At 43.3% G+C, this 26601-nt stretch overlaps 1 protein-coding gene across 1 annotated transcript; it reads right to left on the bottom strand.

Annotated features, from left to right (window-relative positions):
- Nucleotides 1–1124: 1124 nt before the first annotated feature.
- Nucleotides 1125–24735, bottom strand: LOC111140777 (maestro heat-like repeat-containing protein family member 2B). The gene is made up of 20 exons (XM_022492963.1): nucleotides 24695–24735; nucleotides 20922–21057; nucleotides 20732–20827; nucleotides 20573–20641; nucleotides 20375–20464; nucleotides 19890–20010; nucleotides 17583–17680; nucleotides 15492–15644; nucleotides 12634–12791; nucleotides 11993–12119; nucleotides 11229–11416; nucleotides 9845–9985; nucleotides 9333–9447; nucleotides 8536–8682; nucleotides 8109–8291; nucleotides 3987–4142; nucleotides 3532–3666; nucleotides 2800–2902; nucleotides 1710–1775; nucleotides 1125–1263 (listed from the first exon to the last, which is right to left on the bottom strand). The coding sequence occupies exons 1-20, from the start codon at nucleotides 24733–24735 to the stop codon at nucleotides 1157–1159; spliced, it is 2430 nt and encodes an 809-aa protein (XP_022348671.1). The 3' UTR covers nucleotides 1125–1156.
- Nucleotides 24736–26601: the final 1866 nt, after the last annotated feature.

Here is a 26601-nt window from a genome sequence, read left to right as displayed (position 1 = left end):
GGCCATCCAGGAGACTGGCTTCATCCTCTGCAATTTATACACGGAGTTCGTAGCCTCTAAGTTCCATAACGGTAGGATTTTTATTTTCATCATAGTCATAGCCCTGGTGGCTATAATAGTGCCCTATAAATTTTAAGCACTCAATTAATATTTGTTAAATGAATGAATAAATGGATTCAGTTCATATTCTCGGACCCAAAAGATTCATCTGGTCCCTAGCAGGTCTTGTAGGAACAAAAGGTGTTCCCTCAAAGAGGTTGAGAATGAGGATGTTAAAATGTAGGTAATAGGAATTTATAAAGGAATGTACCGGATTAATAATGTTGCTAATGAATGATGGTGATGGTGGTGGTATTCAACAAGGGCCAGCCTCTGTGTTGGAAGCTTCTTGTTATGTATATAATTTCATGTATGTGAACTTTCATGTAGGCATTGGGAAAAAGAGTGGGGAGTTATGATTCAAATGTTGTAAGGAAGGTTAACACATCCATGTTCTCTCTCTCTCTCTCTCTCTCTCACACACACACACACACACACACACACACACTCCCCCCTCCCCAAACACACCCATGCACACCTGCCATTCAGAGGAAGGAATGTTCTGGAATAACAATAGAAAGGAAACTATGAGATTTAATACAATGTAGGAGTGGGTTTTTTGTAGAAAAACACCTGACATAGTCTCAACACAGAAATTACAGCCCGAGAAAGAACACACAGGTTAAAGTTTATCATAAGACTGCTTTTTAGAAATTGAAGAGTGTGGGTAGTAATTCAAGGCCGCAGAGATAATAAAGGACAGGGCTCTGTGTGGAAATAACGGTGGCCCGCTCCTTAATGGCAGAATTGTTTCAGCTTCTGTCATTTTTTGAGAGCTGCTGGGACATAAGCTTCCCAAGATAGAGGGGTAACCTTCACAAAGCTGTGTGGTCGGCACCACACAAATCACAGGTTATTGCTCAAGTGAATTTGTGGGATTTACGTTTTACTAATGGAAGTCGGCAGGGAGACCCTGAAGGGTAAGGAATATACGATCACTTCAAGCTCCCCAGGCTAGGCACCATCTCTTTCCTCAAGATGCTGCCAGTTTGTAGGTTGTAAGGATGAAGACAGGAGTCAGTTGTAGAAAAAGCCTAGCTGTTTATTTCTTGATGATTTACAGAAGGATGCCTAGCTCTTTACACCTTCTCAGGAGGGTCTGCAAGGCAGCTTCAGCTGCTCTCTGGACACTGATGCAGGGGTCTTGCCGAAGAGCTTGGAGCCCTGAAACAGGACGAATGCGGAGTTCAGTGAACGAAGAAAGGCGAGGCTCAAGCTATGTCATGGCGTGAGGCTCCATGTCAAGCTCTATGTGGAGCTGGGGCCCCCAGGCTTATGTTCTATCCCAATGGGTAGGGCTTAACTCTGCAAGTTGGGAATCTATTTTAACAGTCAGAGAGCAGGAGAGAAGATCTTGACCTAGTAATCAGTAGGTTTACAGGCAATCAGAAAACAATAGTCTTTTGGGAATGATGCCTGCAAAGGTCTGGGCTTGGGGGTTGCTTTATTCTCGGGAGAAATTCCAGCATCTAGGGAACATCAGAGACAGTCATGAGGTACTAGGATTTTCAGTTTCTGGGCTAACAGGGAACTTGGTGCAGCATTAGCTTTTCTTTCTCAAAGATACGTCTTTAACAACATGCTGATCAGAAACTAGGGTTGGTACTCACGTGTGGTCAGTTGTTCTTTGTCTAATAACTGCACATATTGGTTGGTCAAATTGAGAACAATGGCATCTAAAATCAACAGGGGAAAAAAATACTAATTTCATTATAGAGGAAGAGGCCATGAAAAGCATGTCCGGTCAGACTCTGCACCTGGTCAGAAGTTAAGTGGTCTGGCTGGTGAGTGAGCAAATTCTCTGAGTCTTTTTGTGACCCCAGAACAATGCCAGGGTGATATCTCCTGGGCCTTGAGTGCCATGTCTGAAAGTGGTCCCTCACCAATGTGTACTTGGGAAAGGTCACTCAGTGTCCTCCCAGGGGATGCCAGTTGTAGTCTGGGTTTCAAACGTGAGCAAGATAGGATCATTGTCTTCAGAAAGTTTACAGTATAGCTGGAGGGATCAGTCATATGATCCAATAAAAAATCCTTAGGTTTTAACTCAGTCTTAAAGGTGGCCAAAAGAGTAGGTCTGTTCAAGGTAGACTGGATAAGTTGGGATAGGCGTCATGATAAAAATTAGAATTTCATAATAGAAGGATCCTCAGGGATTCACTTACGTTCCTCTTTTATTTCATAGATCAGACAAAGAGACAACACAGAGAGGTTAAGTGAATTGTCCAGAATCATATAGCGGAGCCAAGATCTCCTGGTCTCCTCACCAACACATTTTCCACTTGTGTCATGTAGCTACTAAAGCTCTTGGCTTCAACTGAGCTTAGAAGGTTTACTATGGCTTATGTTAAGGGATGATGCAAAGGAAGCATTCAGGCATGGCAGCAGGCTTGGGGTAAAGACTTGGGCATAAGAAGGAGTGATGACTTGGAACCAGAAGAGGCAAGGAGGGCCCATAAAGGGGGAGCGGCTAATGGGAGGAGAGGAGGTATTGGGAAGTCAGAAGATGCTACAAGTTTTCATTTGCACAGGTTCCTTTGTGGGAAGATATTCCAAGACACAAGACGAATTCCTTTCTTGCATTTTTTTGGTTGTTGTCATCCCAGTCATGCCCGTGTTCATGGTGGAATAGTTTCCCGTTGAAGCAAGACTAGATGGGAAGGAACAGACTCACCTGAGTAGGGAGAGTGGATGTGCCCTCACCTGTGAGTTTGACAGCAGTGCTCCGGATCATCTCCCAGTTGCTGCTGAAGAAGGTGAATGAGTGTGTGTGGAGGATCCACAGGATTTCCTGGTTTTTCTTTGCCTAAAAGAGATATATATTACAAAGAGAACAACTGGGAAGTGACCCATCATGAAATTTGGCATCTGGTAGGTCCTACAAAAGGAAACTAAAAGGCTATGAACACTCACATAGCCATTAATTATTCTACTGGAAGATGTCTTATGGTTATGGTTATGGTTATCAGAAAAGCACTGAGGGGCGCCTGGGGGGTGCGGTCGGTTAAACGACTGACTCTTGGTTTCAGCTCAGGTCCTGATATCAGGGTCGAGGGATCAAGCCCCATGTCAGGTTCTGCACTCAGCACAGGGTCCAAGGTTCTCTCTCCCCCTTCCTCTTTCCCTCCCTTCTGTGCTCTCTCTCTCTCAAATAAATATCAATCTTAAAAAGAAAAGAAGAAAGAGAAAAGAACAGAACAGAACTGGGCCTTGTGGGACTAATTAACAGGTGTATTTCAGGAATCTCAGAGAACAGATCCCAGTCAGGACTTGGGAAAGAGAGGAGGGTAGTGGGACAGGACACCAAGAATTGTTGGGATCCTTCCAAACCAGCTCTGACTGTGGCCACAGATCCCTTGCTGTGTTGTTTGCCTTTTTGGGATTTGCCTGGATTCTGGGCTGTGCGTTTGCAGGCAGCATTTACAACACACTCACCAGTTTCACGCAGAATTGCCTGTAGAAATCCCTGGCCCTTGGTAGATCCTGACCATCAAGGAGATGATCTAACACCCCATAGAGTTCCTGAAGGCCCAGGAAAGGGATGCAGATGATCAGGACATCACGGCAAGCCTAAGAAACAGGGCGTTCCAAGTCACTGTCTATAAGGCTGGATCCTCTACGGGAAGGGAAGGATGCCGCCTAGTGGTGGGAGAGGGGCAGTGGGCACCAGTGATGCTTGGGGTTTAAAGTCAAGGCTGACACCTTCCCAGTTTCAACCTCTGACAGAGAGAGCAGGCAAGAAAGAACCTAGGGTGGAAGAAGCAGTTTTCAGGTTCGGTTGAGAGAGGTGGCCTCAGGTCTGGCTTCCGGAACAGCTAGACCAGACTTACTGGCACTTGTTGGCTATGGGGGGAGGAGGAGGTAAAGGTGTCTGTGCAGAGGCCACTTACAGCTCCGATCTTGGGATTGGGATCCCAGAGGTGGAGAAGGAATGAAATCATGCTCTTTTTTATTTCTTCTGCAAAAAATATCTTCCACCTTCTTCCTGTTAGGGATGCCAGATTCTCAAATAAGAAGATGGCAGTCAGTCTCACATCATCCTGCTCCTGTGGTGACAGAGGCATGTCGTGGGTGAGTCCCCCCTCACAGGCCATTCCCAGAGAGTCCCCCCTCACACCCATCACCCAACCTGCCCTGTCCCACGTCAGCAAAGGGAGGCTGCGACGAAGGCGCTGGTATGCTCTTGTCACAACCTCTTTGTGCGCCAAGAATGTTCCTCCATTCCTAGCAGCTATGCGCTCCCACTGTGAGTGTAAATGATCACGGGTCTGGGTTTAAGTGATGCTCTAGAGCGGGAGACTTGGGTCCTGTCCTCGAGTAGCTACTAGGGAAACAGATCAGAGGAAGGGTAAACAGGGAGTAGTGGCAGCAAGAGGTCGGGGAGGGTTCCTGCTATTGTGTATTTTATGCAAATTAGCATGAAGGCGTCACTGACCTATCACTGACCTAGGACTCGTGGCTTCTAATCTAAATTGCCCAAGGCCCAGGGCTCTTGTCTAAGATCCCAAATACTTTTCAATGGGGTTAAAGGCAGCTCAGAAATTTGGGCTCTGGTTCTCAGACACAGAGAATGAACAAACAAGTGCCTATCCCGATGCTGGCCTATGTGAGATTCTGGAACTTTCTTGCTTGTTGTCCAGGATGGTAGGGGTGATTTTTAAGAACCAAAGGGTGAGGTGGGGGAGAAAGATGGCCGCCTGTTATCCCAGACACTTTGCTGATACCATTCAGAGTTCTATCAAACACTGATGGGTTTGCTGGAGGGTTTTCTTTCTTTCTTTTTTTTCTGCTTCTAGGTCTAGCAAACTAGTTTAAAATTCCCATGTAAAGGCTGAGGGATGAAGAGAGAAGTCATCCAGAGTAGCAGAATATTATCTTGGATTAGCAACAAAAAAGGGCCAATGAAAAGCATCCCCAGGAATATGAGGAAAAGAAAAAAGAGAGTCGTATTGATTTTGATGACAAGGTAGAATGTGTCAGAAATGGGCACACAAACAGAAATGTCATAAAGAAGGAAGTTAAAGATTTTCTAGAAAAAAATAAAGACGGCAGGTTGGGATAAAGCCAGAAAAGTTAAATGATACACAAGACATGGCCTTATATAATGGAAGCAACGGAAGTAGAAATGTTTAAATGTACTAGGAATGAGGTCAGGATATATTTTTAAAAGGTCCATTTATTTATTTTAAAAGACTATTTATTTATTTATTTATTTATCTGTGAGAGAGAGCATGAGTGTTCGAGAGCAGGGTAGGGGCAGAGCAGAAGGGAGAGAGAAATGGAGTGAATCTCAAGCAGACTTCCTATTGAGCATGAAGCCACATTCAGAGTTCAGTCTCAACGACCCTGAGATCATGACCTGAGCCGAAACCAAGAGCTGGATGATTAACCAACTGAGCCACCCAGGCACCCCCATTTATTTATTTATTTAGAAAAGATTTTATTTTTAAGGAATCTCCACATCCAAAGAGTTGCATGCTCTACTGACTAAGCCAGCCAGTTGCCTTGAAATGCCTCTTTTTATTTTATTTTATTTTATTTTATTTAAAAAATGATTATTTATTTAGCAGATAGAGAGAGAGAGAGAGAGAGAGAGAGAGAAGCAGGCTCTTTACTGAGTAAGGGAGCCCGATACAGAGCTTGATCCCAGGACCCGGGAATCATGACTTGAGGCTGAAGGCAGACGTTTAACTGACTGAGCCACCCAGGCGCCCCTAAAGGTCTCTTTTTAGAAAAAGAAGACAAACCAATTATAAAACACCAAAAAAGTAGAAAGCTATTTACTTTTTTTCAAACTCTTTTAAATTTTTTGAAATCAAATGATAGAACCTAACGATAGGTCAAGGAATAATAGGAAAAAGCAGAAAAGAAGCAGCGAACCGGTTGTGTGTTCTGGTGGTGATACTAGAGTTTCGTGTCCTTGTTTCGAGTTGAGAAAATGGAGTCACACACAGGAAGATGACTTCGGGGTCAGTGCAGAGACAAGATGGAAGAGGGCCTGGCACGTGGGGTGGCAGCCATATTTTCTGTTCTACCATTTTATTGAAATGTCACCATGTTTGAGAATTCCAAGAAAGTGCTTAAATATTGAAAGAAAGGGAGGAGGGGAGAAACTTGGCAATTACAGAATTGCATGCTTAATCTATAGAAAACTCTTGGGGCAAAGTTTCATAAAGTATAGTTAAATTTATTTGTGGGAAGAGAGCATTAGCAGAGAATGAATAGCAGCATGTCATTACTAAGTCCTAAGTTTTTACCAAACTTCGCTTTGATACAAATACGATGAAACTGATACCTCCTGAGGATGACAAAGTTCTAACCTAACAACCTGGCAAGACTTCAGTTTTTTTGTCTTCTGCATAAGACTGAGAAACATGATATTGACCACAAAACTCGTAGGTGATTATTGAAGGCTCAGATCCAAAAGATCTCTCGTCACTGGATCCAACAAGAACGCCAGGAAGCTAACAGACGGGGCGGGGGGCTCTGTGGGGGTGACTTCAGCCCTCTGTTGCCATCAATCATCTGTGTAATGAAGAAAAGAACATCTTTGTTATTTTACAGAAGATACTATGTTGAGTGGGAGCCACATAAGCAGTTTTGAGGACCAAATGAGAATTAAAAGGAATGTTGATACTTTTGAGAAAGTAGCTGGAAACCAGCAGAAAGCTGCTTTCAAAGGCCGCGATGAGTTTAGGAATGAAATAACGGAAACTGAAAAATGCACACCTGCAGAATTATTGACTGTGGGCATATATTGCAGATTAAAATCTAGAGGCCTCCATGGTGAAAAAAATTGCCAAGGAGTCAAGAAGAAAGGGCAAGATTAAAAAAAAAAATTGGAGTGGATAAATGGGAAAAAATCAGACCTGAGAGGTAATTTTTCTTTAGGTCGTATTCAGTGGTGTGCAGGCCACATCTAGAGACACAACACAGTGGCTGGCTTGTGAAATATTTAAAGAGCTGAAAAATTAGGTTTATGATGAATAATGGAGGAAATGAAGAGTTTTCAGTCTGGAGACTGGAAGGCAGGAAGGTAATTTAATCAAGCCTTAATGTTGAAGAGGAGGAAACCAGCAGTTTTCCATCTCCTCTGACAACACAACACGAGGAAACAGGTTTCAGTCACAAAAATAGATAAGTTGGAGGGGAAATAGATTTTTACATTGATGACAATGAATAAACCAAAAACAAATAATAAAATCTAGTTTTCTGGAAGGCCTGAAGGAAAATGACTTTCCTTTGTCAAGGGTCACTGACGGATCTTTTTTTTTTTTGAAATTGATTTCTAGGTTATTGACTAGATTGGGGCTTTTACAGAAGCTTTTTCTGTAAAAGGCCAGTCAGTAAATAATTTAGACTTTGGGGGCCATATAGTTTCTGTAACAACTGATCAACTCTGCAGATGAAGTGTGAAAGCAGCCATAGACAACACGTCACCAAGGAGCATGGCTGTGCGCATAAAACTTAGTTTACGAAAAGATGCTCTGGGCAGGGTTTGGCCCTCAGGCTGCGGTGTATCCTGACTCCCAGATTAAATGAACCACAGGAGCATTTGAAACTTTGAATCTTGGAAGTGGAGAAGAGCATTGGAGGTGACAAGGCCCTTATATTGGCCCTGCTCTCTGTTGAGTCTTGTCATAATCTGTGGGAATAAGGGGAGAGGGGAAAGCTACAAAAAGGGAATATTAAAGATTGTATTTCCCTTATGGGCAAGTGGGGCTCAATCTTTCTGTCGGGGGAGGAAGCTGAGGAGTTTATCTGCAAGCTCGCATTTCTTATTTCTTGAGGATTCTCCCCCAACACGTCTGCTCCCCCCTGCTCAGAAGGATCATGATTCCCCAGCCAGAGAGGACCCTCAGGCAGAGGCAGACCCAGGAAGGCAGCATGGGATACCCAAGGGAAGGCTGAGGAATCCAGATGGGACACGACATTGCCTGCTACACGCACTACCTGAACCTTTCTGTTTGCTCACTTCTGGGGAGGGAAGATTCCCGAACAGGCTCACTTACGTCTTCAAAGAATGTTCTCGTTTGCAGCACTATCTCTTTGAAGTAGAAGCTCACGTCTCGGTCTGTGAGCAGCTCCAGGATCTTTTTTAGAGCCTTCAAGCTTTCACAGACGACTTCGGTGCGGGCCAAGTGGTATAGGCCTCTGATGATAGATTCTAATATTATCTGCTTATGCTTCTTCACCTATTTTGAAATAAGGTCTCTTAATCTCGAAAACCGTTCTACATGCAGGTAGGTGGACGAGGTTAGGGGACTCCCGGCAAGGAAATTAGAATTCGGTTAGGGTCCTGGGTTTTTCCACCCGAGAAACACCACTGTAACAATATATTAAGATTTTTACTGAATTTCTAGGTAACCACGAGGAGTGGGTTAGTTATCATTATCTTCAACTCTACTTAAATGTCCCCCAGCCCCATGCTCCTTTCACCTTGTGAGGGGCTCCAGAAGCTGTGTTACCAAGCCCTCGGATGGCCATTTGCCTCAGCGTGGCGTTGGAGTCCCAGGCGCTCTGGTCCATGAGGATCAGCACTTCCCGTAGATTCCCGTGCTTCCAAAGGATGGGCTCCTTCATGAGCTGAAAACAACCACTTCACCCCTTTAGTGGAATGAGTGGCCTCCCTCCAGAACAGTGACAAGTGCATCACAACTACGACGAAAAAGTGGGGTCCACCCACTCATGGAGGGGAGGAGGGAATCCCCCGGTCAATCAGCAAGTGCTGCAGAAACTACTCTCTAGATGTGAGCAGCCCATGGGTCAAGGCTACGTGGTGACAAGAACCATGATATCTAGTTAAGAAGAGGTTTTCTAATCTAATGGAAAAATGGGAAAACGGGAGTTAGCGACAGTGTTCCTTCTCTGGGTCGGCTGGGACAACTTTAGTGCCAGGGTATGAGGTGATGATAATATCCCTATTGAGTACTTTGTGTTTTGTCCCTGGTATAGTTAATTCTCCAGGCTTCTCTGTCCTGGGAGGGTTGGTTTCTGCAGACTTGAGCGATGGAAGAGGTTGCGGGCGGGTTCTTTTTTTTTTTTTTTTTTTTTCCTCTCTCAGTCCCTGCTTGGGCACCATATTTCTGGCAGTGGCTGGATCTCTCGACCCCCAAAGCTTCCCTGAAGGGCCCTCCTCTGTGGTTCGAGCTCCCACTGAACTCTTGACACTGAGAGAACTGCCCCAAGGGGACCCAGAGGGCCTGCCGAGCGGGGGCGCGGCTACTCTCTCTTGCCTCAGAGAAGAAAGCTGTGCCAGTGATGCGGTAGTTCTCCGAGGAGGAGGTCAGGGATGAGAACAGTTGCTCTATGATGTCTAGCATGAGCCCACGCTGCCACAGTGCCATGCTCCTAGAAAACACAAGCCTCCAGTTGTAACACTTTTTTCTTTCTAAACAATGGAGGAAATTTGGGTCTATTTCTCTCTCAGGAAAATAAATGATCTAAAAAGGGAGGTTTGGTGAAAAAGCACGAATGCTTACATTGCAAATAGCTTATCCAAGTGCCCGATTCAGGTGCAGCTTTCCTAACACTGTTGCTGCATCGCTCTATTTTGGGGGGAGTGGTGGGATCTGAGCTGCTCCCACCATCTCTTCCCACCTCCTTCTGCTTCTTCTTCCCTCTTTTTTCCTCCTGGACTATAAATCCTTAGTGAGTCCTCTGCTCCCAGTGAAGCTGTCTCCACTGCATTTTTACTCAATTCTGAGTGTTCTCCTTCGTGTCCAGTTCTAGAAGGCTCGCCCGTTACCTGGCCAGTGCGCACACTCCCACGTGGTGGGTACTGGGACTGCTGAGGAGGGTCCATAAATTGTCCCCCTCATCAGATTCCTTGGCAAGACCTTCTTTCATGGCTTGGGCTTGCACACACTTCAGAGTCGCCGTCGAGAGCCTGAAGGAGATAGTCGGCCCCACAAAAGTAAGCCAACCCCTCGCAGGGAATTGTGAGTCCCTAAGTTCGCTCTGTCTGTTCCCCACAAGGCTCCCTCACTCCTGGATGAAGGGACACTGTGAAAGGGGGAAAACCCACTGCCCGATCTCACACTTGAATTTGGGGTCAGAGGGGACACGGAGACGATCTGAACCAGTAAGGAAAATGCCACAGAAACTCATTCATCTCTCATGAGAAAAGAAAGCCCCAAGGGGGAAAGGGCGAACTCTTCTCTCTCTCTCTCTCTCTCTCTCTTTTTTTTAATTAAAATAAATTAAATTTTTTAAAATTTAATTAAATTATTATTTTTTTTATAAACATATAATGTATTTTTATCCCCAGGGGTACATGTCTGTGAATCACCAGGTTTACACACTTCACAGCACTCACCATAGCACATACCCTCCCCAAACTCCTCTCTTTTGAGGATTCTAAAACAGCCTGCTGGAACCAGGCAGCCTCTTGCCCTGGGTGGTGTGTTGCGACTGGAGGGTGGTCGTGCTGGAGTTAGCCGGGCCCGCACAGGCACGGTACAGGCGTGGATGGGAGCATGGTCCTTTATCTTACTGTCCCTGTAGTGAAGCGACATCTATTAATGGAACTATGTGTGCTGCTTGGAATGTCTTTCAACAGGTTGATTTGACACCAGGATAAAAAGTTATGCAACAGGACAGGGAAACAGAGCCTTGCAATAGAGGATAAAAATCTATACCTAATCACTCTAAAAGAGCTCTTTGAAGAAATATATAGCAAACATTTGAAAGTATAAGAAAGCATGGGTTCGTGGCTTGGTTGGGATTCTTTCTTTTTCAATAATACACAAAATAATTTTGCTTCCTTCCATGGGTGACATCTTCAGTTGGTTAAAATGTGGTGTCGATTTTTATTTTTCTCCTTCTCTTGGTGGCCTTGGATATTATGGAATCCCGGCTTTCCTTGAAGGGTCTCCGTGAGAGAAAACAAGGGAGACAGAGCTCTAGGAAAGCACACAGATCTGCCATTCGTTGTTCTGGGATGGTTCTGGGCAGCTACACGGGGGCCCGGCTCAGGGAAGAAGAGCACGAGGGCTCAAGATCAATGGAGCCTTGTTTCCTCCTGGGTAGTGGAGGCCACAGCAGATGGTATATAAGCCTTGACTCCCAGAGCCCCTTGTCTAGTCTGGGACCCAGGCAGCTGGGGAGGGCCCTCCGGCCCGGCCACGTACCTGCAGGGGTCTGCGGTCTGCTGCCGTTCTCCCTGCTGCATTACCCGCCGCCTGTGGCTCCAGGTGGAAATGGGCATTGTCTGGCCCAGTGTGCAGCTGACCAGCTTCAGGAGAAGAGTGAACAGCTCCGGGTACAAGCTGGTGATGGGGGTGCCTGTTGATACCACTTCATACATAGCACAGGCCACCTGAGGGGAGAAAGGACCCCAAGGTCAAGCAGGCTCCCTTCCTCCCGGAACATCTCCCTGGCCTGATCTTCAAGTTTGTTTTCTCCCCAGAGGATTGCTCTCCAGGTTGACCACACTCATTGTAAAAACAAAGCAAAGCAAGAGCGAAACAAGAATAAAAACAGCCAGAGAGGAGAGGATGTATTTGTCTGGAAACTTCTCAACTCAGAATATGTTTCTCTCTCAGGACTGCCATGTTGGTCAGCTCCAAATTCCAGGGGGCCGCAGTCAGGTTAAATGAAACCTTTTCCAACCCTGAGGTCTTTCAAAAGGGTGCTTTTTGGATATCTTGAAGACAAATTTGGAAATAAAGATACATGGATTTTCTTTGGGATGATGAGAAATTTGGTTCCAGAAGGGATAGCCACAGACAAAATTAGGGCCATCCTTGTCCAATTTTAAGATAGAATTGATTTAAAATCAGGGTATGAGAGGGGAAGAAGTATGATTAGTGCTACAATCACTAAGCTCCAGGTGGGGGCAGACCATGGAGTGGAACGCTATACCAGGCGTGTGATGGGTTGTTGTCTGACTCACTGAAATCGCTTCTGTCCCGGCCATGTCATCCTCTAATTCATTCTCAAGTTTGTCTGTTAAGGCTCTCAAGAGTTTACTACTGGAGGCTATGTTCTCAGCCAGAGCCTTCCACAACGTCTTTGTGTCCCTAGGGTGGTAAGGCAGGAAGCTGATAAGAAACAACTCTTTGGAATATGAGCTTTTTCATCTGTTCACCTCTAAAACCACAGTATGACTAATCAAAATTTCAAGGGACAGATGGAGATGCTAACATGCTTAGAGATAAGAAGGATATGTTCTTTAACAGTCCAGCATTCTGGATGTGTGTGACTGACTTTGTTGATATCTGTTAAAGCAGAAACCTCTCAGCTAGGTGTATTCTAGGTGACCAGAAAGAGGAGAAATACTTATTTTCTAATACTCATTTATTCCTATAGTGTATTTTTTTTTAAAAAAAAACTCATCATTTAATGAGGATATGTATATGAAAAACACTTGGAAAAAACATGCTTTGTGATTCAAGCACCATTTTTGAAATGATTATTTAGGTGAGATGTTCTCAACCTTTGTTTTTGCTTTCCTTCTCTTAAACCACAAATTCTTCCTCAATGCAGATTAGCCCTTCCCGGGAGAACAGAGCAACTCAGTTAGTTAGCCTCTACCTGTCGAAGGGCAGAGGTTTCTGTAAAAGGTTGGCGACGACTGCCTCCATGTGAAAGCTGGCGATCTGAGAGACGGCTTCCAGCATGAACTGGAAACTTTCCTCCTTTTGCCTGAGGACTGGCATGTGATGGTAAATCATGATCAAGATCTCCAACAGCTAAAGGAAAAAGAAAATCCAAATCAAACAGGAAGTTGCTGTTTTTTCCTCTACATGAGCGGCTTAGGACACATGTAGACAGTGTATGATTCATGGGTGGTTGATGAATTATAAACCAGGTAAAAATAATCATTAATTCTATGCGTGGCCTGTCTCTTACTCAGGCGGCTTGTAGCTATATTGGGTATTTATTCTTAAATTGATGTAGTAAATATTTAGTGAAAGGTTGCATTAGATCAAATATTGTGCTAGGCATCATGGGGAATTTACCAAAGATGAGTAAGATGTGGCCCTTTCTCAGGAAGAATCAGTTTTCTAATAAAGAATGTTAGTGGGGCACCTGGGTGGCTCAGTGGGTTAAAGCCTCTGCCTTTGGCTCAGGTCATGATCACAGGGTCCTGGGACCAAGCCCCACATTGGGCTCTCTGCTCAGCAGGGAGCCTCCTTCCCCTTCTCTCTCTGCCTGCCGCTCTGCCTACTTGTGATCTCTGTCTGTCAAATAAATAAATAATCTTAAAAAAAGAAAAAAGAATGTTAGCCATACACCCGAAGGTCTGCGCACAAGGCAGCATATGGCCAGTGATCTACGGGAGGTTCACTGGACTGATAGGGGAATCCAGAAGTAACTGAGGTCACTGTGGAGGGATATCTGGTCTGAGTCTTGAAGGATAAACAACAATTTCGAAAGGCAAGGTGGACTGGGGCTAATAATACACTATATGTTAATAAAAAATAAAAAAATAATTAAAAAAAGGCAAGGTGAAGATGGTAAGGGAAAATCATTCTCATCAGGAAGAAGAATACAGATAAAGATGTAAAATAAAAAAGCATGAGAATAGATGAAGCATGGAAGATTTTTAGAACAGTGAAACTATTCTGTGTGTTAATGCAATGCTGGATACATGCAATTATACGTTTGTCAAGGCCAACAGTGAACCTTAACGGAAACTATGGACTTGGGGTGATAATGATGTGTCAATGTAGGTTCACTGATTGTAACAAATGGACTACATTTGTAGTGTATTACAAATTACAAATTACATTTGTAATGTAGTACAAATGGACTACATTTGTGGGGTGTTGATAGTGAGGGAGGAGGCATGTGTGTGAGGAGAGGAGGTATATGGCTATCTGTTCAATTTTGCTATGAACCTAAAACTGCTCTTAAAAAAAAAAATCTATGTAACAAAATAACAGGAGAGCGTGGGACCGAGCAAATATGGCAAAGACTTCTGGAATAAGAGAATGGTCCAGTTTGAAACGCAAAGAAAATGAGGGTGATAAAAGAAGATAATTTGATAGAAAATATGAAGCCAGATCCTAGAGAACGCTGACAGTCTCCCTTCCAAATTTGCATGTTAATCTGCGGGCAGTAGGAAATGATGTTATGCATTTGTATTTTAGCTGTGGGGGACAGCAAGCTCTCAGCTAAAGAAACTTTGCTTCTAGCAGATACTTCTCTTATTTATTTTGGATAGACATTTTTAGGATAAACATAACATTTGCCCTGAATTATAATTCCGTAAACAAATATCTGGCAAGTATGATTACCACAGAGTCCCATTTCAATGATGTTAGGAGAGGATTTATGTCCCTATTTTTCCCTTTTTGTGCTGAACACTCAAATACAATGGCATTCCAGATTTATAGGCCTTTGATTCTCTCATGCCTAGCCTAGTGCCTGCCATAGTATGCACTAAAAAAATGTTTCTGGGGGCGCCTGGGTAGCTCAGTCAGTTGGGGGTCCGACTCCTGGTTTCAGCTCAGGTCATGATCTCAGGGTCATGGGATCCAGCCCCACATTGGGCTCTGTGCCTAGAGGGGAATCTGCTTGGGGATTCTCTCCCTCTGCTCTCCCCCGACTTGTGTGCTCTCTCTCTCTCTGAAATAAATAAATCTTTAAAAAAATAAATGTTTTTGAAAAAACTGATTGGAGAGTAATTAACACAGAAATTATTTCTAAAGGTCATATGTTAGAGAATTCTTTAAGGTGACCGACCCTGGGATATGGGGACCATAACTTTCAACTATTCCCCTTGAGATGATTTCATTGAGTTAAAGATTCTCTTCCTTTTTATTAATCTTTGAATTACTTGAATTCTGCTTCTGACCTCAAGAGAGAGGATAGAGCATCTCCATTTGGAGCTTTTAACCAAGCTTCCTGAACTCAAGTCTTCTTCACACTGCCTAACTCTCCAGTTGGGAGCAAGTATTGAGGACTTTCCCCCAGTCAGCTCTCCAATGACAGCTGTCCTTACCAGAAAACCAACCCTAAAGTTCTGTGGAAGAGCAGCTTGAAGAGTGGCAGTGGGATTAGGAACTCTTCTGACCCTTAGTGGTCAACCCCAAGGGAATCCACACGGTCACCATCCTCCTTAAGATCTAACAATCCAGTTTTCCAGAACCCAAATGTCCTTGTTCAGAGCTGCTGTCTCTGGCCAGAGAGGGAGAGTTGGGCAAGTTTTTTTTTTTTTTTTTTTTTTTTAAGTCACAGGCTAGAGAGACAATTGAAACAGATTGGGGCAGGCACTCAACATGAGCCGGGTTGTTAGTACACAACTTGGGTCTCTGCGGAGGACTCCGAGGTTGTGCGTGCTCTTGCCCGTTATCCAGCAGAGGACAAATTGAGAAGTGACCACCAGCATGGCATTTCAAAACTGTTAGAGGTCAGTTCTGTGGCCAAACTGGCTGGCAGTTCACCTGTTCTTCCAAAGCGGCTCCCTGCTCCTTCAGGACCGTAATCATCCATATGCCACAAGCCTGGGTACAGGCGGAGTTAAGGCTCTCCAGACCATCCAGGGTTTCCTCCAGGAACAGTAGGATTTCTTCAACTGGGATGAGTTTACTGACAATCTGAGAATGTACCCAGAAAGATTCATGTTATCAACCACCTCTACATACACTAATTCAACATGCTGCTACTGTTTTAGGAGATTGGTAGAAACCACTGGAATTTCCAAACAGCTGACCCATGACTAGGACATAGAACCTACAGAAAATACAAAAACAAACAGACATTACCCTGCAACTCTAGGCAGACTTTTTTCTAGAGTTGCCCTTTTATAATTTTATATTTATTGCATCCCAAGACTACTGAGGCAATTTCTTCTCCAGACTTCGAAGTTATAGAGTACTCCACCAGGGAAAAATAATGTATATGGTTTATAATCCAATTTATATGATATAAATTACTTTCACATATATTTCATATATCACAGAGATATGTCTTACATCTACCAGAATAGCTAAGCCTTGAGAATTTAGGAAAATAGATCACCATGTACTAAGTGCCATGTTCAATACTAGGCAGATCACAATATCCATGTAAGTATGAATTATTATGAGTTCTTTCTTTTGCTTTTCCATGTTTCAAAATTAAGACTAGTTAACAAAAGGTGCAGAAAATAAAAACTTGGCAATTTTGGTCTCTAAGTATAAGAAACTTACAGAAGGAGTGATAGCAGTGTGTGAGTATGAGTGTGTGTGTGTGTGTGTGTGTGTGTGTGTGTGTGTACGTGCTAATGAAAAGGCAGGCAGGTGAAAAGTTGGCCGTTTGAATGAATTCCAGGGACATTGTCTGGGGCATTAACTAAGCAAGATGGTCATGATTATGAGTTTGTAGGTATGAAAACATTGCTATTCACAACTGACTTCCCTCTGCATTAAGTGGCCCAATGACTGATATTTGGTTGAACAGTTCTTGGAAGGAAATTAATCCCTTTTCACGTCTCAACCGATTTCTGAACCATTTTGATTCCAAGATCAAAGGACTAGACTGCCACATGTGTTTTATGTAACACCAAATGCTTGCCTGGGCTCCAAACTCAATGGTTATCTGTTTTTTTGTTTTGTTGTGTTGTTTTTGTTGTTGTTTTCCCCTCACATTGGGATGGATGATGGTTTAGGAAGAAAGGAAGGAGGTGGGCTCATGTTTTTGAGAACCTAACACATCAGACACTTTCTTAGGTATTTGACATAATGTGCATTCTGTTCTCCCCCACCCCACCCCAAGTGGCTTCTCTCCCTTATTCTGGTCACCTTCTTATCATCTCTGCTGCTGCCTCCTTAGTCCAAGCCACCTAATCTCACACCTGGATTCTTGTAGTTTCCTCTAAACTGACCTCATTAATTTCACTCTGGCTGCACCTGTATCGTAGTCTGAACATAATAGCCAGATGACCCTTTGGAAATGCAAGTCTGATCATGTTCCTTCTTGCAGAAACACCATGGGTTCAGAAAGGGCTTTTATAAATTAGTAAGAGACACCCTGTCTTCACGACAGTTCACTTCTCTCTGTAAGTACACAGTCATAATGACTGAGGGCAGGCCTTTTGTCTTTTTCTATTCTTAGAGGCTAGAACAAAGTCTGGCACATGGTAGGTGTATAGGGCATAGTAGGTGAATGAATAAGTGATTAAATAAATGAATGACTTCATTGACCAATCCTCAGAACAACTCTGAGAGGTAGGTTATGCACTTTTTTTTTTTTTTTTTGAAATGAGGAGAATGGACTTCAAGCAAGTGCACACAGCATCATCTGATAGACCCCAAAGCCTTTGTACCTTCCACTCCACCACACTGCCTCCTTCATCCTGAAAACAGATGCTTGGTTCATAGATTTCCTCAGAGTATGAAATGATCCGTAGCAGGTGTAGCCTGGGCACACGGCCCCAGGGACAAGCAATGGCTAGACTTCGCTCTCCTTGGTAGTGGAGCGTCCACAGCCTACTCATTTGGAAATCAACCCAGAATAATCTTGCCACCCCTTGGCCAGTCCTCCGTATCTATTACCTTCGCTATTTTAGAAGAAATCTTGATCTGGACCTGCCCGTCATCACACTGCAGCCCTTCCTGCAGACTCTGCAGTCTTTCCACCTCCGGGTGGGTGCCTGAAATCCACAAGGGGAGACAGATGCAAGAGTTCAAAGACCCCATAGGGTTAAAGAGGTTGGCTCTACTTTGATATGACCCTAATTTAGCTGCTGGATGCTTTTAACCAATGCACGAAAGCCTGTCTGATGAAAGGCTGGGCACAAGAGCAAACACGGATTGAGCAGTTTCTGCTTGCTGGTACTGGGCTGAGTCCTCTGCATACCATGATCTCGTTTATTACTCATAAACATTATCTGAGGTAGACGCTCCTGATTTTGCAGACAAGAAAGCTGAGGCTGAGAGCTATAAAGCCATTTGGCCACAGCTATCCAGAGACTAAAAATAGAAGAGTCCGAATTTGAAGCCTAGTCTGCTTGACACCGAAGCCTAGGCTCTCCCTGTTCTGCTTGTACTGCTGTCTCTGTTGGGAGTTCCCTTGAGCAGTAAGCGGCTTCTGGAAAAATGGAAGGGAGAAGGTAACTATTGCAACAAGAACATCAGTAACGTTGTAACTGATTTTAGAAACCAATTTATAAACTCAGACCTAAACAGTAACAATTTTCTCTTTGTTGTTTGAATGGAGGGTAACCGTGGAAACTAACACCTGATCCCTTCTATGGAAGGCAGCCCAGCCCAGTAGAGCATACATGGACTTGGCAGTCAGACAGACCTGGGTTCACAGCCTTGTTCTACTACTTTCTGCAGCTGGTAAATTTCTTACCCTCAGCTCACTCATCTGAAAACCAAGTTTTAAATGGGTATTTAATTTAGCGTCACACTAGTTACTTGCATTCAGCAGGTATTTAATAATCATACCCTCTGCCATGCTATTTGATCCATCAAGGAAAAGAGTTAAAATAAATAATGAAGTATGGGATTTCTTATTAACAAAGAATATTTGAGAACCTGAATTTTGCACATTTCAGGAAATTTTGCTTGTTTCAGGAAAATAAAGGATGCTAAAGGAAGAGTAGGTAGAGCAATAATAGAATTGAAATTCCTCTCTTCCTCTGAAGTTCCTCCCTGACACATTTCTTCTCTTACTAGGATGGCCTTACTCATTTTTTATTTTCTGGCTTGGTGCAAGCACGTATCCTTAATGAATTATCTTCCCATATCCCAAAGGACTTTCATACCCATTTTCACCCTGCTGAATAGTTTTTTTTTTTTCTTTTCTTTTCAACCAACTAACCAACCACTCCCACCCCCTAAACCAAATCCCACCTTTTGGCGTTAATATACTTTTCTTTCTTTCTTTTTTTTTTTAAACTTTTTTTTTTTTTTAGAGGATTTTATTGATTTGACAGAGAGAGACACAGTGAGAGAGGGAACACAAGCAGGGGGAGTGGGAGAGGCAGAAGTAGGCTTCCCATTGAGCAGGGAGCCCACTGCGATCCCAGGACCCCAGGATCACGACCTGAGCCAAAGGCAGACGCTTAACGACTGAACCACCCTGGTGCCCCTAATATACTTTCCTTAAGTGAATTTTAGAATTGTAATATCTCTGTGCTTCCAGCATCAGAGAAGTGGTTGACACATGGAAAGAAGTTAATAAGCATCTTCTGAATCCCTAAAAGAAAGAGGAGTGGAACACAGGTGTGAAATGGCACTAAGCCTAGACCAGTGTTCCTGGCAGTGCCTGGGCTGCACAGAAATGCACATGCGCCCTACAGGGACATTTTCGGGGAAGCAGCTTCTGCTTTAATTGGGACCAAGGCCCTGATTTGTCGGTTTCAGCCTGAGACTGAGGTTTTAAAATTCCTTACATTTCCTGATATTGTCACTCCACATATACTTGGAGAATAGACAAGGTCCTGTTCTGGAAGCTGGAAAAACCTCCACAGGTTTGTCCTTCTTAGAGGACTTTGAGAATCACTTAGCATTGTAATAGTAGTGCGGTTTCCTCCTGAAGAAATCCACGTGATAGAGGAAGCATTGCTCTACTCCCAAGTGCTCAGTGATTTAAATCACAGCAGTTTTACCTATCTCCATGGACTTTTATGATGTTTTGGTGTTATTATCTTTATTTTTAAAAATAGAAAAACAGAGCCGTTGGAGAAAAAAGATCCAAAAGAGAGACAAATTCTGTGGCATAATTAAGGCATTGGAACACAGAAATGGCTGAACTGGGGAGAGAGAGGGACAGAGAGAGACAAGGAGTAAAACCGAGAACAAAAGAAAACAGGTATCTTCTCTTCATTTGTGGGTTTCTCATCTTTCCCTCACCTTTTATACAGAACAGACCAATAGTGGAGCTAGCGGCTGCTTGACGGATGGTGGGCAGGGTGTCACAGGAGTGAGGAGCCAGGAGGCCGAGGAGGGAGCCGATTTTAAAGTCCTCTGGTGCCTGCAGGATAAAGAAGACCCCCAAAGTGACGGGGCGGCTTGCCGACATCCCAGGATAGTCCCAACAACACTGGATGTGAAGTCCCTTGTTTTTCCCTGAAAAGTCCTTAGGTTGAAATTGAATTGTGAACCTTCCCTTTAAGGACACTGGAAAAGTGAGCCTGGGAGCTTGTAAAAGCAACCAAATAGTTTAATCCTGGTGTGCTTGCCACCCCCCGGGGTTAGGAGCTTCCTCTTAGGTTCTTTTTTGGGAAGCACCCCATTCGGGACTAGAGCTTCAGCATGCAGGGACTTTGGATTCCAGAACCCTCAAGATCCCCATGTTTGCAAGCAATGAAATCTACTCATTCCAGGGGATGGCTTACCTCGATATCGTTTGTCAGCACTTCTGCAGTGATCTGGAAGGCTCTTTCTCTTTCCCAATCTTTTTGTGAGACAAGCCACATTCGGAGAAGCTGTTGGTCAAAGAATAAATGTTCTTTCCTTAGTAATCGTCATAGTCACTCATTCCCATTCTTCTGCCTCTTGTGCTCTCCCTGTCTCTTCTGAAATAAGGCGCTCACCTCCCACAAACAATTCTTAAGTGGACTGGCCCTATGCGATGGGTTAAATGGGTCAGGCTGGATATCTCCCTGTGAAGAGGATGAGGAGGATTCTGGAGGGCTGTTTTGCAGCACAGATGAGGGAATGTGGGAATCAGTTTGAGCAACGGCCCTACTCACATTGAACATTTCTTGGCAGTCCTCCGCTTTCACATTATCCCACATCATGGTCCTCAGCAGCCTTCCTAGGGCATCCATGGATCGTTCATAGAGGAACTGAAATCCAATGTGAGCATGAGCGTCAGGCTGAGGCTGGAGGGTAGAGTCCCACTGTAGCTCTCGAGTCTCCTCAGGCCTCACCCCTACGTACATTGATGTGCTCCTTGTCCTTGTCTGTCTCGCCTTCATCTTTGAGTTTTTCCAGAGGTGGAAGGGGAAGCAGCCTGCAAATATTTTCTTCGAGAATATTTAGGTGGTCATTGAGTGGGAGCTGAGGTTTCAGTTTACTGAAATGAGAACGATGTGGAGGGATAGGTATTAAGATGACAAACAAAACGCAGCCCAGAAGAGTTCCCTGCCAACCACATCTAAGTGGTCAGATATGCTTGCTGACATGTTGGAATGTTGAGGGGAGTGGTGACAGAAGTAGGGAGAGGTTGGGGACATAGAATCAAACTGTGCTGTTGCGCATAGTCAACACACCTCATTTCTAATTTTTTTAGAGTAATAAACAATCATCATTAGCGTTGTGTTACTTAGTCCTTTATTATATGATCTGTGATAACATTAACCTACTTGTTTTTTCTAGTCCCCATGGGTTTTGTGTGTGTGTGTATGTTTGTGTTGGGGGAGATTCTAAGTTTGGAGCAGTTTTATCAATTTCATATGATTTCTCATGTTATAAGTAGCATCACACATACTGAATGTACCTATAGTAAAGTGGCTGGACTCTTCCTCCACTTCCACTCCCTCCCTCCCTCCCTCCCTTTCTTCCTACCTTCTTTCCTCCCTTCCTTCCTTCCTTCCTCCCTCCTTTCCCTCCTTCCCTCCCTCCCTTTCCTTCCTTCCTTCTTTCCTTCCTTCCTTCCTTCCTTCCTTTTTTCCTTCCTTCCTCTCCTTATTCCTTTCTTTCAGTCATTTACTATAAACATCATGAGGATATGAACAAACCTAGACATAACTTGGAAAAATGCAAATGTTTAATAAACATGAAAATCCCCATGTATTATTTAATAAATGTAAATCAGGACAATACACTACCACTTGTCAGCTATCAAATTATTAAAGAAATTTATGAGACTGGCACACTGCCTAATGCACTAAGGAGGTAGGTAGCAAAGAAATTTAAAATGATGACATGGTGAAGTCCCAAAAGTTCATTTTTGATTTTGTTTCCTTTGCCTTTGGAGACATATCTTGAAAGAAGTTGCTGTGGTCAAGATCAAAAGCTTCTGCACAGCAAAGGAAACAGTCAACAAAACAAAGAGGCAACCCATGGAATGGGAGAAGATATTTGCAAATGACACTACAGACAAAGGGCTGATATCCAATATCTATAAAGAACTCCTCAAACTCAACACACACAAAACAAATAATCACTTCAAAAAATGGGCAGAAGACATGAACAGACACTTCTCCAAAGAAGACTTACAAATGGCTAACAGACACATGAAAAAATGTTCATCAGCATTAGCCATCAGGGAGATTCAAATCAAAACCACATTGAGATACCACCTTACACCAGTTAGAATGGCCAAAATCAACAAGACAGTAAACAACACCCTCCTTCTCCCTCCTTCTCCCTCCTTCTCCCTCCTTCTCCCTCCTTCTCCCTCCTCTTGCCTCTGCACTGTCTCTCCTCAACTCCCAGCCGCAGGCACCAGCATAGCCCCCTGTTTCGGCCAAACCCGAATCCAGACAACACTCCTTCTCTTCTTAGTTAAAATGTCAGCCAGGATGAGCAGCGCCCTCGAACTTGTGCACGAGCTGTGTGTTTTTGGACAAACTGTTCACTTGTCTGGACCTTGACTGTTTAAATCTGAAAATTAGAGGCTTAGAGCAGAGAAAGTCGAATACTCCCTTCAACCCTAGGATTCATCAACGTATGACTGATCTCACCTATGGGCCCGAACACCCTATACAGATAGATTAGGAGAACAGTAAGATGAGAGAGGTCGGCTTCCCTCTGGGACGATGAATGCTCAAGATGACTTGAGCCAAAACCAATAGTGAGGTACTCAGCAGACTGAGCCATGCAGGTACCTCCCCTTCAAGGGGACCTTGAGTGGAAGAAGACAGATACAATTTTCCATCCCAAGCTGCGATCTCGTGCTTCCGCCTGTGGACTCCAGCACCACGTGTAGGGATCCCTACATCTTACACGGACATGGAACCCCTGACATGTCAGAACCACTGTGCTGCCATCACTGACACCTTCTGCCTTCTTGTCTGAGCATAAATACGATCCCTTCTTCTCTCTGGGGCTTCTCTCTAGTGCGTGTCAAGCGCATGAAGTGCAATTTGCCCCCTTACCCCCTCTTTCTTTTGTAGGAAGCATGAGTTCACGCCTGAGCTATTGAGAGACCATGAATTTGACAGCCCTGTTTTCTCAAATATGAATACATGCTTGGATTTTTCAGGGGGCCATACAGGTACATCAGTTTGAGACACTGGCCTTCTATTTATCCCTTATTCATCTTTCATCAAAACAAAAAAGCAGCTGTGGGAGATTGAATGAGTGGGTTTAAATGGAATTTAAAATATGCTTTCATATACAAATAATATCTGTGTACTTTTCTGTTACTGATAAATACATTTCAACAAAACCTTAGTTAAAATGACAATGATTAAAATCTCATTAAAGATACTGTTCTTTGGAATTTTTTTTTATTATGTTTAATTTTAAAGACTCCACGAAGAATTATGTGTTCTTTTAAAATATATTTTTGTTTTTTAAACTACTTTAGTGAGATATGATTGACATGGAAAAAGCTATACATATTTCATGTATACAACTCCAATGAGTTTGGGGATAAGTATACATCAATCAAGACCATAAACATATCCATCATCTCCTAAAGTTTTCCCCCACCTCTCTTGTTATGGTTGTTGTTATTTATTTATTTATTTTTATGGTAAGAACACAACATAAGATCTTCTTTCTTAGAAAACAATTTTAAAAGAATTTATTTATTTATTTATTTGACAGGCAGAGATCACAAGCAGGCAGAGAGGGAGATTGGGGGTGGGGTGGAAGCAGGCTCCCCGCTGAGAAGGGAGCCAGATGCAGATGCGGGGCTCGATCCCAGGACCCTGAGATCATGACCTAAGCCAAAGGCAGAAGCTTAACCCACTGAGCCACACAGGCACCCCAAGAATTTATTTATTTTAAAGAGAGAGCATGCCCTCATGGGAACAGGGAGAGGAGCAGAGGGGAAGGGAGAGGAGGTAACCTCCAGGAGACTTTTCATGCTGAATACTGCCTGAGTGGAGAGCGTGATATGGGGGGTCAATCCCACCTCCCGAGGATGATGACTTGAGCCAAAACCAATAGTGAGGTACTCAGCGGACTGAGCTATGCAGGTACCTCCCCTTCTTAGAAAATTATAAGTATATATCACAGTATTGTTAGCTCTAGGCATTTTAGCTAACATGTAGCTACAGCAATGCTGTAGAGAGTGGATCTTCAGAATTCACTCATCTTGCATAACTAAACTTTGTTACTCTCTGAGCATCACATTCCCAAGTCCTCCCTCTCTTCTTTATGAATTTGACTATTTTAGGTTATACACATAAGTGAGATTATTATAGTATTCTTTCATTGTTTGCTTTATTTCATTTAGCATAGTGTCCACTGGATCCATCCATATTGTCACAAATGGCAGTATTTCCTTCTTTTCTCTAAGGCTGAGTAATTTTTCGCTGTATGTGTATACCACATTTTCTTCATTTATCTGTCCATGGATGAACACTGAGATTGTTTCTCTATCTTGGGTGTGATGAATACCTCTTCAGGATCATGAATTCAGTTCCTTTGGATATTTGCTAGAAATAGAATTACTGGATCATATGGTAGTTTTATTTATAATTTTTTGAGGAACCGCCATACTATTTTCCACAGTGGCTGTGCCAGTGTGTTCTTACCTGAAACCCAGGTCTGATTCACGTCCAGATTCATTTACCATATTGTCAGTTGAGTGAAGATTCAGAGAATATATTGAATTATAAGGATACAGTTTTAGGGATGCCTGGGTGTCTCAGTTGGTTAAGTGTCTGTCTTTGGCTCAGGTCATGATCTTGGGGTCCTGGAATTGATCCCCACATCTTCAGCTCCCTGCTCAGTGGGGAGTCTGTTTCTCCCTTTCCCTGCTTGTGTTTTTTCTCCCATTCTCTCTCTCTCTCTCTCTCTCTCTCACACAAATCAGTAAATAAAATAAAATAAATACAAGGAGGCAGGTTTAAATAGATTGAAAACAATAATATCCAGAAATGTTTAATTGAGGCCAACAGCATTTGTTAGAGGTTATTAGGGAGTTAATTTCTACCCTAGGTAGGGGGATAGATTTGAAAATGCCAGGCCAAGAGGCAGATCCCAAAACAGAGCTGAACAAATAATTTCTTTGGGAGGATGAGATTAGTATCCTTCCAATAATTTCTCCTCTTAAGTTAGTAGGGAGTTAAATGTCTACTACTTATGAACAACCACCCTCCTTTTGTAACTAATACAGATGATATGGTCAACATTATCAAATGCTATAGGAGAGCTCAAATGAAGTCTGAAAAAAAGAAATTTGCAGATTTGACAACTAAGGTTTGAGAAAGAAATTTCCCAGAGTTAATGGAGGAAAAGTAAGGGTTTAGTGAAGACTTGGTAGAGAAGGAAAGAGCAGTGAATGAGGCTGTAGAGAGATGCCATCTTGAGGAAATATTAAATTTTGTGCCTTTTTTCTTTTCTGAACATTCTTACACTTGACCTTTCCTTTAGAGATCTTCACCGTTGCTTGTAAAAGAACTAGAATCATTGCAGTGAGTCTGCAAGGAGAAAGTAACTTTCAACACTAAGTCTTCTAAAATGTTTTGAAACTTTGAAAATAAGCTTTTGAGTGTCTAAAGAGAAGGCTTTGAGGGAAGACAGGAGGACTGTTCATACAGGAAAATTGACAGCATAGCGAATGTGGAAGGAAGTGTGAGAATTTCCCCTGCTAGCCCTTCCCACTGCCTCGGACAGGTGAGGGTCCTCTGTGTTAGAATGGGATATAACTTTGGAGGAGAAGGCAGAAATAGTTGAAGTTGAAGTTGTCTGGACCTAGTGGGGGGACAGAGGAGGAGGAGGGAATTGTTGGTGCATTAGCCATCACAAGCTTCTGGGAACTACATGGGAGCAAAGCCACTTCCACAAGTCATCATTCACAATTTAAAGGGAGACAGCAAGTCACCTGAACAGAGAAGCTGCTTTGGAAGATCTTTTAATCACTCCGAAGAGTGTATTTTTAAAAATTATTATTTTATTTAAATTCAATTAATTAATTAATATATAGTGTATTATTAGTTTCAGAGGTAGGTTCAGTGATTCATCAGTTGTATATAACACCCAGTGCTCATTACATCACGTGCCCTTCTTATTAGCATATGATTTCACTCATACATGGAATTTAAGAAACAAAACAGAGGATCACGGGGGAAGGGAGGGAGAAATAAAATGAGACAAAATGGAAAGTAACTTCTTGTGACACTCCACACATTTCCTAATAACTGACCAATGGAAGTGCTGGTTATCAATGCTGTGAGATTTGGTGAACCCCATCCAGACCACTCTCCCTCCCCTCCACCAACAATCTGGGACACTTGCAATCCCTTGAAACAGAGGGAAGGTTCTTATGTTTAGGTGTAGTATAGTGGGGGTATGGAATGGCAAGAAGAAATGTCTGACAAATGACCCCTGGAACTCTGAGTTACCTGGCACCTAGCCAGCTAACCATTTAATCTGATACTGCCCTCCCCCCCAACATGCACTGGAAATGTCATGGCTTATCTCAGCTTCATATGAGAAT

The sequence above is a fragment of the Enhydra lutris genome, unplaced genomic scaffold (assembly GCF_002288905.1).
Source record: "Enhydra lutris kenyoni isolate GAN:26980312 unplaced genomic scaffold, ASM228890v2 scaffoldscaffold5, whole genome shotgun sequence".
In the NCBI taxonomy this organism is placed as follows: domain Eukaryota; kingdom Metazoa; phylum Chordata; class Mammalia; order Carnivora; family Mustelidae; genus Enhydra; species Enhydra lutris.
The sequence above is the reverse complement of the archived record's forward strand: the minus strand, read 5'-3'. Positions and strand labels throughout refer to the sequence as shown.

Coding starts and splice junctions, on each gene's coding strand:
- LOC111140777 (XM_022492963.1), bottom strand. CDS start 24,735: ATGGTAAATGAATCTGGACGTGAATCAGACCTGGGTTTCAG. Junction 8,292..8,535: donor CTTCTGGAGCCCCTCACAAG/GTGAAAGGAGCA, acceptor ATTTCAAAATAG/GTGAAGAAGCATAAGCAGAT. Junction 2,903..3,531: donor GGCAATTCTGCGTGAAACTG/GTGAGTGTGTTG, acceptor TATCTCTTTTAG/GCAAAGAAAAACCAGGAAAT.